This window comes from Platichthys flesus, chromosome 22 (genome assembly GCF_949316205.1).
Source record: "Platichthys flesus chromosome 22, fPlaFle2.1, whole genome shotgun sequence".
Taxonomy (NCBI): Eukaryota; Metazoa; Chordata; class Actinopteri; order Pleuronectiformes; family Pleuronectidae; genus Platichthys; species Platichthys flesus.
This window is the reverse complement of record NC_084966.1, coordinates 2,390,835-2,404,217: the sequence shown is the minus strand read 5'-3', so window position 1 is coordinate 2,404,217 and position 13,383 is coordinate 2,390,835. Positions and strand designations below refer to the sequence as shown.

Here is a 13,383-nt window from a genome sequence, read left to right as displayed (position 1 = left end):
GGCCTTTCCCAGTTTGAAACACTAACCTTGTCAGGACCAGTAGACCTCATGGGGACCAAAGCTCATGGTCCTAATGAGGTTTAACCTAATGTCTGAGCTCTTGGTTAAGGTTAGTGGGGACATGTGGATTGTGGTTAGGTAACGGTGGGGGGGGGGTAAGGCTCCCCACAATGAATGGAAGTCAATGTAAAAAGTCCTGATAAGTACAGCTGAACAAACATGTGTGTGTGTGAGGCAGAGGTTTCACAATGTGTCTTATTCATTGTTGTGAAACAGATAGAGTTACATCCGGATTAAAAATGCTCTATTTGTCTTTTCTTTAATATGAGCCAGATGTTGCATCCAGCAGTGGGCCCGCTGTCACTCAACCCTCCTCCGACCAATCAGAGCGAGTCCAGACTCCTCCCTCCCTCCCTCCTCAGGGGCTTGTGCAGAGGAGCACTGGGTTCTCCTTCTTCTTTCTGCTCCCTCTCTCTCTCAGTGTCCATCTGAGCCTCTCTCCTTGTGATCCCTCACAGTGCAGAGCTCTACAGTCATGGAGAGAGGGGCAACGTTGGCCGTGTGTCTGCTGTGCTGGAGCTGCAGTGTGGTTTCAGCTATCCAGAGGGCTGACATGTTCCCTTATGGCCTTTTAAGTGGGGACTCTATTCTGACCGAGGGTGACGATGAAACCTCCAGAGTTCTGACCCTGCCCAAACCCTTATACTTCTACAACTCCCTCTTCACTCAGCTCTATGTAAGTACATGTCCTTTCTCTCTCCTCTGAATGCTTGGAACTCATTCTCCGGCTATACAGCTAGTTTCTAAGTCGTTATTCTGCAGGTGATGTGTGCAGCTGAGCAGAGCTTTTATTATTCTGTTAAATCACAGCAGTGACTCTTGGTTCAATATGAGCTGATGCAGATGTTTCTACTATTTCTCCTTGTGTTTGGGTTAGATTTCACTCACATCTAAACTCCCCCCTCTACAGGGTATTTACATATTTACATTCCCTGCATGTTTCATTCAGAGGAAGAGATGTGCTCAAATATCTGCAAACGTCAAACAGGCTGATAGTAAAGAAAGAATTGTAAAAATCATTAACGCATAAGTAGAACTAAAGGCTACTTTACACTTTAATTGTTGTTGCATTGTTTTAGCTGTTTGTTGTCTTCACTCTTTGGATGCTATTGTATTAATAAATTGTGGATTAGCAAAAAATTAGGATGAAGAAATGACTTGAGTAGGCGACACAAGTTCATGAGGGTTTCCTGATCGTGGTTCTGAAGGATTCTTCAATCTGTGACTCTCTGTGCTTCTAGGTGGCCACCAATGGAATCATATCCGCCCAGGACTTGCCGATGGAAAAGCAATACGTTGACGACGGCTTCCCCACAGATTTCCCTGTGGTGGCTCCGTTCCTGGCCGACATCGACACCAGCGGAGGACGAGGACAGATCTACTACCGGGTGACAGAGACACCCAGCGTGCTCAACAAAGTGGCCCAGGTCTGTCTTCCCACAGTAAAGAGAGAAATCAGTTCTGAGACTATTCGTGTGCAGTGCTTAACTCCAGATTTGGATTCTTCCTTTCTTTCAGTTCTCCATCCATTGTTCACTCCATGTTTCCTTTTTTCTTTTTCTCCTTCCTTCCCTCCATCGTTCATTCATTCATTCATTCATCTGCTCACCCAGGAAGTACACCGAGGGTTTCCAGATGCAAAGTTCACTCCCACACACGCTGTGGTGGCAACATGGGAGAACGTGGCGCCGTATGAGGAGCAAACCCGGACCAATGGTCCTTCCAACAAGGTAAGACCGTGGACGGATGAGGCCTCCTTGTCTTTAGGTGTACTCATTCACCAATAGAAGTCCCTCTAACAACTTGAGATATTCTACTAACCTGTTGTCTATTGAAACACGCATCCCCAAATTCCTGGAGGTTGTGCATCACTTGTAATCAGCCTTGGGTGGGGGGTCTATTTGTAATCCCCCTTCCCCTCCTAATCTGCCTCTTAACCTTTTGAAGGGGTTAGAGGTCATCTCTCAGGGTCATCAAAGTGTCCCCTCCCTTCCCAACTCGTTACCCCCCCCCCCCCCCCCCCCCCCCACCCTGCAATTCACACACAGGTAGACGCAAACATGGCGTGACCCTTCGTGTTGTCCCGCTCTGTTGGACATTATTTACCTCCTTGTTTGTCAATCAATAACTCAATTTCAGATTTCAATAAAAAGGATCTGACAACGGAATTCCACCTTGGTGGGGATTTCACCAACTAAAGTTTGAATATATTTCTTTGGGCCTCAGGCAAAATTTAGACAAATGTCCCTTAAGAATGCTTTTAATCTCCTATTGTTCTTTTATTTTAGTTTGACTTGGATTTAGGGCACAACCGGGCTCAGTTTTCTAATTATAGCTCCCACAATTAGTGGGCTTAGAGAAATGTAAACAGGAAGTATAATGTTGCTGTGGTGTCGGTCAGCTGTGGGCTACACCCTGAGCCCAGGTTTTTTATGAAATTAGCAATTAGCAGTATCCATGTACTTACAGACATCTGTGACTGGAACTCTTCTTTTTTTAAGTGAATGAATGGAACTTCTCCAGAAAGTGTAAGTCTGAGAACTACATAGATTGTGTTCGGATGTGATTCAGTAATGACTCTGAGAGGAAGGGACGTGTTCGACAGAAGTTACTCACAGATTGAAAACATCACCACGTGCCTTATTCATTTATCTTCCTATATTTGTTTTGTTGTCACAAAAACTGTCACAGTTAAAGCAGAAGAAGCTGAATCATCCTCATTTAAAGTTTCTAAAATGTCTATAATATTCAAGTCTTTAGTAAAGTAAACCTGAATTAGTCAAATTGGAATTGAAGCTACTTAACACTTTGTTTTCTTAACAACCATACGTTATTGTTCTGTAAAGAAAGGTTCCCTGTAAATAATGATTACAGACCTGCAGAATAAAGGCTTAGCTGGAGGAGGTTAATTAATCCCATTGTATTGGTTAAACAATGGGGAAGACGCCTTATACCAGTTCCAGCTCCAGTGAACTAATCGATCAAAGAAGCCGTGCTTTGTTGTTCCTGGTGTGCAGCTTGTGGGATGGAGGGAGTGTGAGGACGCCAGGGGATCTCTGCATCTGTCCCTCCCTCTCATCTGTGTTTGTCCTTTTCTTTACTCCCATCGCCTGCTCTCTTTTATGCCTTCATCTTTCTCCCTGATTGATCAAAAGCTCAACATGCAAGTAGCTCCAGAAAGGAAAGCAGCATTAGGCCTCTTAAGAAATTCCTAATAATCTTTGCGGCCAAGTGGACAATTTGGTGACAGCAGCTTCTCGGAGTCTCAGATACTTTAAGTCCCATTCCTCAGGACGATGCCCACTTCTTTAAGTCCAATGTGTCTCTACACGTGGGAGGAGGGAACCCGTTTGGTTATTTAAAGAGTGTGTGCAGTTTGTCAGATGGAAGCAGTCCGGATCTCGGCCGGGATTTGCTTCAGTGGGTCTTTCTCCGGACTGATAGCATCTTCCTTTGAAGTGATTAGCCAGAGGTGCAGGGTGGGGTGCGCCGGGAGTAGAGTGGTATGCGTGTGTGAACTGATTAACCTGAGGTGTGTGTTTGTCAGGATGTGTATTAGGGGTGACGGGGCGGGGGGAGGGGGACAGGGTGTGTAGTGTTTGGGGGTCGCATATGGAGATGAGAGGAGCAGCGAGCGGAGAAATAACAGAAAAACAGCCAAAGGTTCACTTGCTGAGAAGTGAGGTTGTGTTTTCTATGAAATTAAGAAGCTATTATCATAATTGGAATGTAATTGCTTCACTTGAAACCTTAAACACACACACACACTGTGTCTGCTACCATGTCGCTGAATTTACTAATGACCAAAGTCATTTACAAGGAGAATATGACCCTCTGTATGTTGATGTTGACCAGGATCTACTCTGAGCTACATACTAATCCTCACATATTGCCCCATGCTCTTACAATGTTAATCTTCCACTTCCATTAATTCCATTATTCTAAAATGTAACTAAAAACTAACTTTTTGAGGCAGTAAATAAACGTGGTTTTCATTCACATCACAATAATCCATCATTACACAAAAGGAATAGTTTGATGTCTCAGAAATATTTGGAAAGAAAAGATTGATACGACTCAGGGCATTTTCTGGAGTTTTCCAACGCTGCAGGAAAATACCTGGATCATTCAGATGTGAGTGAACTGTACAGGCGGCAGGACGTGAACTTTGCAAACATCTTCTGTTCTGTTCTGGTTACTTGTTGTTTCTGTGGCCCCCTTGCAGCGGGGGGATCCCTTGAACTGTGGTCCTGGTTCAAAGCAGACCCTTACTGAACTTCAGCTTTCATAATATGTTATTCTGTCCACATGCCATGAGACTGATTCTGTTTATCAGTGACACGGAGCAAACGTCTGTCTCCGAGACAGAGAAGGTGACCTCACCTCGTGGCTGTGCAGCTCAGGTTACATCCACATCTCAGCGTTTTAGTTTGAGAACGACTCTGCTACATGGCTGCGTTTTAGTCTGGACGGAAACAAACATACGTGTAGGAAACAAATTGTTTTTCAAGCTATCTGCAACTCTTCCCGTGCTCTTGATCTCGAAGCCTCACTGAGCCGACATGTCGAACAATTTCCTAAAGCTTCAGACGAGCAGAGGATCCTTTTCAACTGAAGTTATATCAGGGGAAAAGGAGGAGGAAGGTATTTTCCTATAGCAACAGCGAAATACTGACTGGACTGTTCCCGGCCACAAGCCTGGGCTGTATTGTGTGTGTGTGTAGGTGTGTGTGTGTATGTGTGTGCATGCCAGTTCCCACGCTGTAGGCAGTTCCGTTTGTAGCACTTTGGTGAGGCTGGCAACTGGACTGCAGCTGGTCTCCGTCTCTCGCTGCCGGTTTGCAGCTGTTTTGCGGCCGACAAGCTGGAAAACCAGAAACCAACAGACAAGTGCAGTACATTAACTCCTCCTGATCCCTGCCTGGGAATGTTCGGGGCTCACCAGAGAGGGATCCAGCTCCAGATAATTATAACATGACACAGAGCATTCGTTGCAGCGAGTGTCGTTCAACATGGAGACAAGAAGTTAACTGTGTTCAGCTGGATTTTGGTTTGGCAGAGAAAACTAGTGAAAAAGCTAAACCTCTATTTTCGGTTTGATCCATGAAATTGTTTTCCAGTGAGTCTGACAGCATCTGTTTTTCAGACATAATTGTAATGTTTCACAAGCGAAACTGAAATCATGTTGCAGCACTTTCAGATGTTTGCTCACTTTACTTTATTCAGTTAAATCAGAGCACGACCACATTAAAACTGTAACATGTATAAACACACAAACTGGGATCCAAAAGTTTGAGACGCAGAAGAGGTGTCCCACTTTGAAACACAACTTTGTTTTCTAATCTGGAGTTCTGTGGCAGTAACTTTTGGAGTTGAAGCAGCGATGCAGTCAAAAGGAACCAGAGCGGACGACGAGGGGAAAGTGCTCGGAGCGGTTCCAAATGGCCACGCTCCCTCACAGGGAACAGGGAGTGTTAAACATAGTGTTGCATTTGGTTGCTCACATGAAAAATATAAAGAATGAAAAACGATAGAGAAGGAGAGAAGTTCAGGTTAGTGCCCCTTCTGACATTCTGCTGAACGAGTTCAGTGCATGTCTGAGATATCAGGACACGGAGGAGTGAGAACTGAGGTTAAACAACGTGGGACTTTGAAAAGTGTCTCTTCTAATAAAATCTCATACCAACAAAAAGTAGCTCTGTCACTGGGAGCTCTTCGATGATCCGACTGAGCTCCCAGTGCTCTTGTGTGAGATGCTGGGTATTTCCAGACTGTCACACCCCCACCACAAACGTTTGTTGGTCCTGGAGACGATTAACGCTTGTGTCTGATCAGTGTGAGGACGCTAATTAAAAAAGGTGTGACACAGTGCCTCTAGGGAGGTCAAGGGTTGTGTGTGGGTGTGGGTGAGGGAGTGTCAGAGCACACAACACACACACATTCAAGTACATACTGAAGCTGCACACATGCCTTTGATGTATGTTGGCCGCAATTTGTTGTCTTCCAGCTGTGAGTCTTTAAAACACCAGGACGAGTTTACACACAGAGACAGACGCAGCGCGTGACCACACAGAGAGAGGAGGGGGTGGAAAAGGAGGAGAAGAAGAAGAAGAAGACACAAATTAGAGGAATAGTGCAACGTTTTGGCAGCGCTGCTTTCTTAATAAGTGTTAGATTTAAAGAGCCGCTCCACTCTCACATCTGTAGGTCAACATGAAAATAAAAGAGACGTCTGGCTCTGAAACTGATTTCCACTAATTGAATTATCAACCTGAGGGAACACGAGTGTCTGCAGAGAAGCTCCACTGGTGGTGATGGCCATTGGCCTCCAAGCAACCACTTCAACTACCAGGACTAATGTTATCTGAGGACAGAGAAAAATAAACACAGGAAAGGAACTTAAAGACCACGGTTGAGATGGGGAAATAAATAATTACCAGCACACGACTCGCATATTCTATTTGGATGGGAATTGTATCTCCTCAATTTTCTCCACATGACTCTCTTTTCTTTTCATCTCTCCATTTGGCTCTACCTCTTCTTCTCCGAGAAGAAAGGAGTGGGGGGGAGGCGGGAGAGGAGAATGCAAACATCCAGAGGGAATATTAACGACAAAGAAAAAACAGATCCTCTCTCGTAGCTCAGGCGTCTCCCCCCCCCCCACCCCCCACCCCCACCCCACCACCAGTAATTAGACAGAGCCCAGAGGCCACAAGTCCTGTTAGCCCACAAACAACAAGATTGTTTAAAGATGTTGATGTAAACAATTAGGAACACACTGAACATAGGTGGAGGGACATCTGTGTTTGTGTATGTGTGTGTGCGCTCACCCGATATCGCAAGTTGTGATGAGAAATGTGTGCATGTTGTAACATCGTCGTGAAAGAAAAGCAGACACACAGGAAGACAGCTGTGGAGATGAACATCTGGGCTGGGGGGTTGAGAGCATGAGATTTGTGTCCGTCTCGGTTTGTGTGTGTGTGTGTGTGTGTGTGTGTGTGTGTGTGTGTGTGTGTGTGTGTGTGTGTGTGTGTGTGTGTGTGTGTGTGTGTGTGTGTGTGTGTGTGTGTGTGTGTGTGTGTGTGTGTGTGTGTGTGTGTGTGTGTGTGTGTGTGTGTGTGTGTGGAGAGAGATAATATGATTGTGTCCCAAAGGAAAACAACATGGGCTCACTCCCTGTTGTCCCTTCATCCACTGAGCTGTGGTTTTGTGAGGCAGAGTGGGTTGGATGACACATGTGGGGAAATCAAGTTCTGTAAGTCACAATCATCCATTTAAAAAATGAGGCTCCGCTAGAAAAAGTTAGTGGATCCATCAGTTGATTGAATTCATCCTAATCAGTGATAAACAAATGTTTGTGGAGTCGCATCCCTCGGGTCCTTGTGTCAGGAAACTGTGGTGACTGGAGGAGGGTGCGGTAAAGGGTGAGAAGTCTAAACAGGAATCCCAGCGGAGCGAGTGATGAGAGAGGAAGGGAAGGAGACACGGGGAGGAGGAGAGGGAGGGGGGGTGTGAAGTTTAAATATGAGCAGTGAGTGTTAGAATAATTTGAGGCTGACTGAACACAGGAGGCGACGAGCAGAGCCGAATAAAAGTTTTTGAGTATAAAGTCGTAATATGAGGAAAACAAAGTCATTCCAATCCAACGTGTCTTTTCCAAAGCTTCCTTTTGATGCAACTTTGCAATGGTTTTCTAGATTTTGTCCCTGTCTGTCTCACACTGTTGTCTCTTGTCTTTCTCTTCAGGTCAATACGTTCCAGGCAGTTATCGGTTATGATGAGACAGACTCGTACGTTCTCTTCCTCTACCCTGAAGGGGGCCTGAACTTCTTCAGCACACGACCAAAGGTGGAGTTTCTATATGAAAGTCTTTAATTTGAGCTTGGCCATTGTACGACAACAGTCACACACTTTCTTACACTGTTTATTTGACTCTTCTTCTGCTTTTAGGAGTCCTATAATGTTGAGATAGAGCTGCCTGCCAGAGTTGGATTCAGCAGAGGAGAAGTTACATTTTTAATCTTTTCCCGAACGGAGGGACCTCACTACAGCGTCACAGGGGACGAGCAGAGCGTTAAAAACCTTTACCAGTAAGAATCAAGCTTCCTTTCAAATCTAGAACTCTACACTGTCCCCAACCCGAGACTAAGCCTAGTATCTTTCTCTCCAGGGTCGGTAACACAGGAATACCAGGTATATGGCTCTTCCACACTGGAAACCGTTATTCTTTCGACAACATAGTTCCTGCGTCTGTCGGTGGCCTCCTTGCCACACTGCCATCCGGAGGCCTCCTCCTGGTAATTCTGTTGCTCTCATTTATCAAAGTTCTCAGTCACCAATTGTTCTTGTGATAAAATCGGCAGGAAAGTCCTCTGAACTCGAGTCCTGGTTTGTGCTTCTAGGACACCACCACCCCTGAGTACGGGGAGTTTGAGGGATATCCATACAACACGTTTGAGCCCGATTACCCTCTGACAGGGGAGGACGCTGAATTCCAGCCCGCCCCTGCTGGTGGCGAGCGCTCAGAGTCTCTTGGACCAGCGAGTCCTGACGCTCCCTCCTCTCCTTCACAAGACTTCGGCCGTCAGGGGCCGCATGGCGGCCAACATGCGCCGCTGCCCTCTGCCCCCAGGTACAGTGTTGAGCCAGCAGAGAGGCAGTACGTTCCCTATGCTCCAGAGGCAGTGGAAGAGAGAAGCGCTCAGACTCCAGAACAGCAACCACAGGTGACATTTCCCTGATAGTATTATTACTGGAAAACATGTTTAAATATGAAAATGTTACATATTGCAATGGTTGTGGGAAAAAAGCGGAATTTTCCACTGACAGTGCAGTCAGAGGTTTGTAGTAATGATTTGAAATTGAAGTCACTCTTTCATCTGAGGTTATGGTGGAATGCAGTTTTGGAGACGTTATTGAATCATCAACAAATGCTGGCAAAGCTGATGATCGTGATACTCTACATGCTGTGTTTACAATTTGTAGAGTATGTGAGGATCACAGCCCTCTGGTTGTAGCATCTGGAGAGAGTTTATAAAGTACTGGCTTTGCTCTGAGTAACACATATTTGAAGTTACAAGCGTGTCTCCCCTGTATCTGCCTGTGTAGGTTCCTCTGGAGGTGGTGGACGTGTACCCGCCTCACAGAAATGAGCCACGTCTTTCCCCTGGAGGTCATGTGGTCAGCGTGGATGAGGAGGATGTTGATTTTGACACAGGAGGTAAGAGACAAACCAAATGCATATGCAGACATACAAACTGTTCAAATGCATGAATGCTGGTGACTGGGAGAAAGAGGACGGTACAACTTCCTCGCCCTCTGCTGCAGAGCGCCTCAGCAGCTGGTAGTACAATACTACCGTTGTGCTGGGCAGCTCCCAGGTGTGTGTATGTGTGTGTGTTTGTGTGTGTGTTCAACACTCCCTTCTCTGCAACGGCTCGCACAAGCTTTTGCCGTAAATAAGAATGTGTTCTCAGTCTTTCCCGGTTACAAAATGATCCACAGGACCACTCTGTAAAGTTCAACTGTTTACTGAGCACAAAAAATAACTGGAACACAACAATTATCCTTTTCCAAAGTCATAAAAATGAGTGTGTGTGTGTGTGTGTGAAAAATGTTCATCCTTTAAAATGCCTCAGATTGGAGTAATGAAACACTAGAAGAAGACATACTTGTCAACAGATCAAGTGTTTTTCCAGAAATTAATGAAAACATGTTTGTTTGATATTCATTTAACTCAGATAGAATAAAAAAACATTGTTGTCCCTCCCTTCCCTGATTCCAAAACGACCACTTGCCAAAAAAGATAAATACAGAAACAAACAGAGACAGTTGTACAAACTCCATGTGGGAATCTGAGTCCAGTACAAGTCCTCCTCAAGTTTTATCAACAGTTCTGACAGAGGCTGTTGCACCTTGAACAGATTGTTAATATGGTCTCTATTTTGAATCAGATCTTCTGTATTTGGTGTCCTCGTCATACTTTGGTATAATCTTGGAAAGAAGACAATAGGATATTAACTATATATTCATTGTATATGTGAAGCATGGTAATAATATAAAGGTCTTCTGCTCTCTCTCTCTTCTCCCAGTGATTCAATACACCACAGAGAACAAAGAAACATGTGCCAGGTTTGTGGAAACTACATCTGATGCTCATGGTACAAATTTTCAAAAGTCTGTCTTAATAAATGTGAATTGTTTTTCCATCTCCTTCTTGTTGCAGATTCCAGCAACAATGCTCCCAGAATGCATTCTGCTCCGACTACGCCACAGGCTTCTGCTGTCACTGCCAGCCTGGCTTCTATGGAAACGGACGCCACTGTCTACCTGAGGGTAACGTTCTTGTTATTCCTATTTTACTTTTATTATCCAGTCGTGAACATGTTAGAGTTGTTTTATCTTTGGTGTCGCCCCCGTGCTGCTCCTCCAGGTGCTCCCCAGCGCGTCAGCGGTAAGGTGAGCGGCACCGTGACCGTGGGTTTGACTCCAGTGACACTGAACAACATTGATCTGCATGCGTACATCGTGGTGGGAGATGGGAGAGCGTACACCGCTATCAGCGAGGTAGGATCTGCAGTTTTATATCTGGGTTTTTAGAATTCATGTTGCATCATCAAGGATCCATCCATTATCTATACATATTTAACTTTGTGCTGATTGGTCAGGTACCTGAGCCAGTGGGCTGGGCTCTGATGCCAGTTGCACCAATAGGAGAGCTCTTTGGATGGCTGTTTGCTCTGGAGCTGCCCAACAGCCAAGCTGGGTTCAAGACTGCAGGTAAACAGTTTATGTCTGTGCATCTGCATATGTTTTTGTGTGTGTATGTTTGTGTGTGTACTGCCTTGTACATTTTGACTCTTGAGCACATCTGTGCACAGATGAGGAAACTCCTCTACAGCGAGGACATCATGTGTGTGTGTATGTGAGTTTTCAGTCTCCCACCAGCTGCATGTCTCCAGGGACGTGATGTGATATCAGGCTTCCACCTCCCCTGTCTAATAGGAAACATCTGTGTGTATGTGTGTGTATGTGTGTGTGTGTGTACATGATTGTGTTTATTTATTCTGTGTAAATGTATCTATTGCAGACATCCAACTTTTTACCTCCGCCAAGAAGGTTATGCTTTTATTGCATTAGTCTGTTTGTCTGTCTTTTTTGAGGTACAAGGAATAAATTCTTTATTAAGGCGAGATTAGTGTTGAGCCTTTGCAGAGGTTTGCTGGAGCGTTGTATTTTTTTAACAGAAGACTTCTGATTGGTTGATTGATTGAATCGTTGACTGTTTCTCCAGGTGCTGAATTCACGCGGCGTGCTGAGATAATCTTTTACCCCGGCAACGAGCATCTGTCAATCCTTCAGACCGGCCGTGGCCTGGACGACCACAACCACCTCACTGTGGATACTGTCGTCACCGGCAGCGTGCCCTTCCTCCCTCCTGGTTCTGAAGTTACCATGGAGCCCTTCAAGGAGACCTACCAGTACTACCCATCCGGTAACCATGCGAACCACAAGACACAAACACCTAATATAACACTTCCTGGCGTCTTTTACCCTGAAATTGATTTTCTGTTTGTGCAGTGGCCACCTCCTCGTCCGTGAGGGAGTTCTCGGTGGTCTCGGCCGAGCGAGGCTCGGAGTCTTTCTCCTTCCAGCTCAAACAAAACATCTCCTACCGCGATTGCACACATGCCCATCGCGCCGCTGCCGTGGAGACACTGCAGATAACCATGGAGAGGGTGTTTGTGATGTACGTGAAGGAGGAGCGGATCCTGAGATACGCCATCACCAACAAGATCAGCCCGGTCGGAGGTGAGTCAGACACACATCAAGCAAACTGTCTTTACAACCACGGGGTCCAGACAGTGGAACTGATAACTGAACATCTGATTGACAGGTCGTCACTGTCAGTCTTTAAGTGGGAGATCACAAGAGAGGTGTTGAAAACGTGAGGTTTTTCAGACCCAACATGTCTGGTAGTTGTTGTAGAGCCGCCACAGAAACCTCAGCCAAACCACGGCACAGAGCTGAACAGAGTTTGGCTTTCACCACACGCTGAAGGCTGAAGGCTTAATTATACATTGAAACCATAGAAAACAATGTCATAATGTCCGGGTTCCCCTCCGCTGGGTTTATTAGACACACAACACCACTGTGAGGATTACAGCACCGTGACTTACACAACAGCTGACGTTGAATATGTGACCAGTTTGGTTTGCTGATGACAGATGCACAGACAGAGCGTTGACACAGACTGATTGAGCTGGTTAAACAGTTCAGTCTGAACAGAAACTCAAAGAAATAAGTCAATATGAAGAGAAAACTTCCAGATTCATTGTTGGCTTTGGGATCTCTACATATTTGCTGGGGCCAGAACACAAAACCAAACCCACAACATTTGCTGTGGCTTAAGAACTTTGATAGGGGGGGGGGGGGGGGGCACTGCATCCTGCTGATGGTTCAGAATCAGAGTTGATGCAATTTTGAGGTTTATTTTCTTGTGTCTTTCTCAATTTGCCTTTTACAGGCACTTGAAAAATCAAGAGCTTGTTACAAGGACTGAAGTGAATGGGACTGAATAAATGAAATCGATAACAGCTGCTGCAACTTCGGCATATAAACATACAATAATATAAAGAGCATGAGTTCTCCTGATTGCTTTTATCCTACATATTTATTTGTTCTCATAATATTACAACTTTCTCCTCAATCACAACTCTTGGTTGAGCGTTGCTTTGTTGGTACCTCACAAAAAACAGCCGTACAAACCAGCCCCCACACATCATCTCTGTGTGACACACAGTCTCATTGAATGTTTCCGGTTCCATTTATGTTTTCGTGGTTGTTCACTCTTCATCGCCCCCACGTGAACGACAAATCCAGCACTTCACCCAGAGACTAGTAGGTTTTCTTTGGATCCCAGTCAACCGCTAGTTGAGCTCATCTTTTCTCCAGACAGCGACAGAAACCCTGTGTACATGTGTCATGTGTTTATCTGTCTGCACACAGTGGTCATACTTTGTTTATCTGATGAGAACCAGATAGAGAGAGGGGCAGAGACGAGAGCACTCGGAAGATAGAGAGGAAAATAAAGAGTTTGAGACAGAAAGAATGAGAGGCTGGATTTCTTCTCTCTCTCTCTCTCTCTATCTCTCTCTCTCTCTCTCCCCCCCCCCCTGTTTTGAATTTAGACCAAGTTTCTGTCATTTGGATGTCAACACGTTGATTAAGAAGGTTACGATGACACATCTCGCACATGCACATGAACACACACACCGATACACCCAGTGCACAGCTGGAAGAGCTTTTGGGGATCAGGGGTTT

General features: G+C 45.3%; 1 protein-coding gene across 1 annotated transcript in view; it reads left to right on the top strand.

The window, feature by feature from the left end:
- The first annotated feature begins 445 nt into the window (after positions 1–445).
- The window catches only part of nid2a (nidogen 2a (osteonidogen)), a 28,103-nt gene continuing 15,165 nt past the window's right edge, over positions 446–13,383 (top strand). Inside the window, exons 1-14 of the mRNA XM_062381089.1 lie at positions 446–736; positions 1,302–1,487; positions 1,674–1,790; positions 7,807–7,908; positions 8,011–8,150; positions 8,231–8,357; positions 8,463–8,786; positions 9,169–9,280; positions 10,152–10,191; positions 10,286–10,395; positions 10,493–10,626; positions 10,728–10,839; positions 11,354–11,554; positions 11,641–11,871. Of these exons, the coding sequence (XP_062237073.1) occupies positions 536–736; positions 1,302–1,487; positions 1,674–1,790; positions 7,807–7,908; positions 8,011–8,150; positions 8,231–8,357; positions 8,463–8,786; positions 9,169–9,280; positions 10,152–10,191; positions 10,286–10,395; positions 10,493–10,626; positions 10,728–10,839; positions 11,354–11,554; positions 11,641–11,871 (2,137 nt within the window). The 5' untranslated portion in view covers positions 446–535. The remainder of the gene's footprint in view (positions 737–1,301; positions 1,488–1,673; positions 1,791–7,806; positions 7,909–8,010; positions 8,151–8,230; positions 8,358–8,462; positions 8,787–9,168; positions 9,281–10,151; positions 10,192–10,285; positions 10,396–10,492; positions 10,627–10,727; positions 10,840–11,353; positions 11,555–11,640; positions 11,872–13,383) is intronic.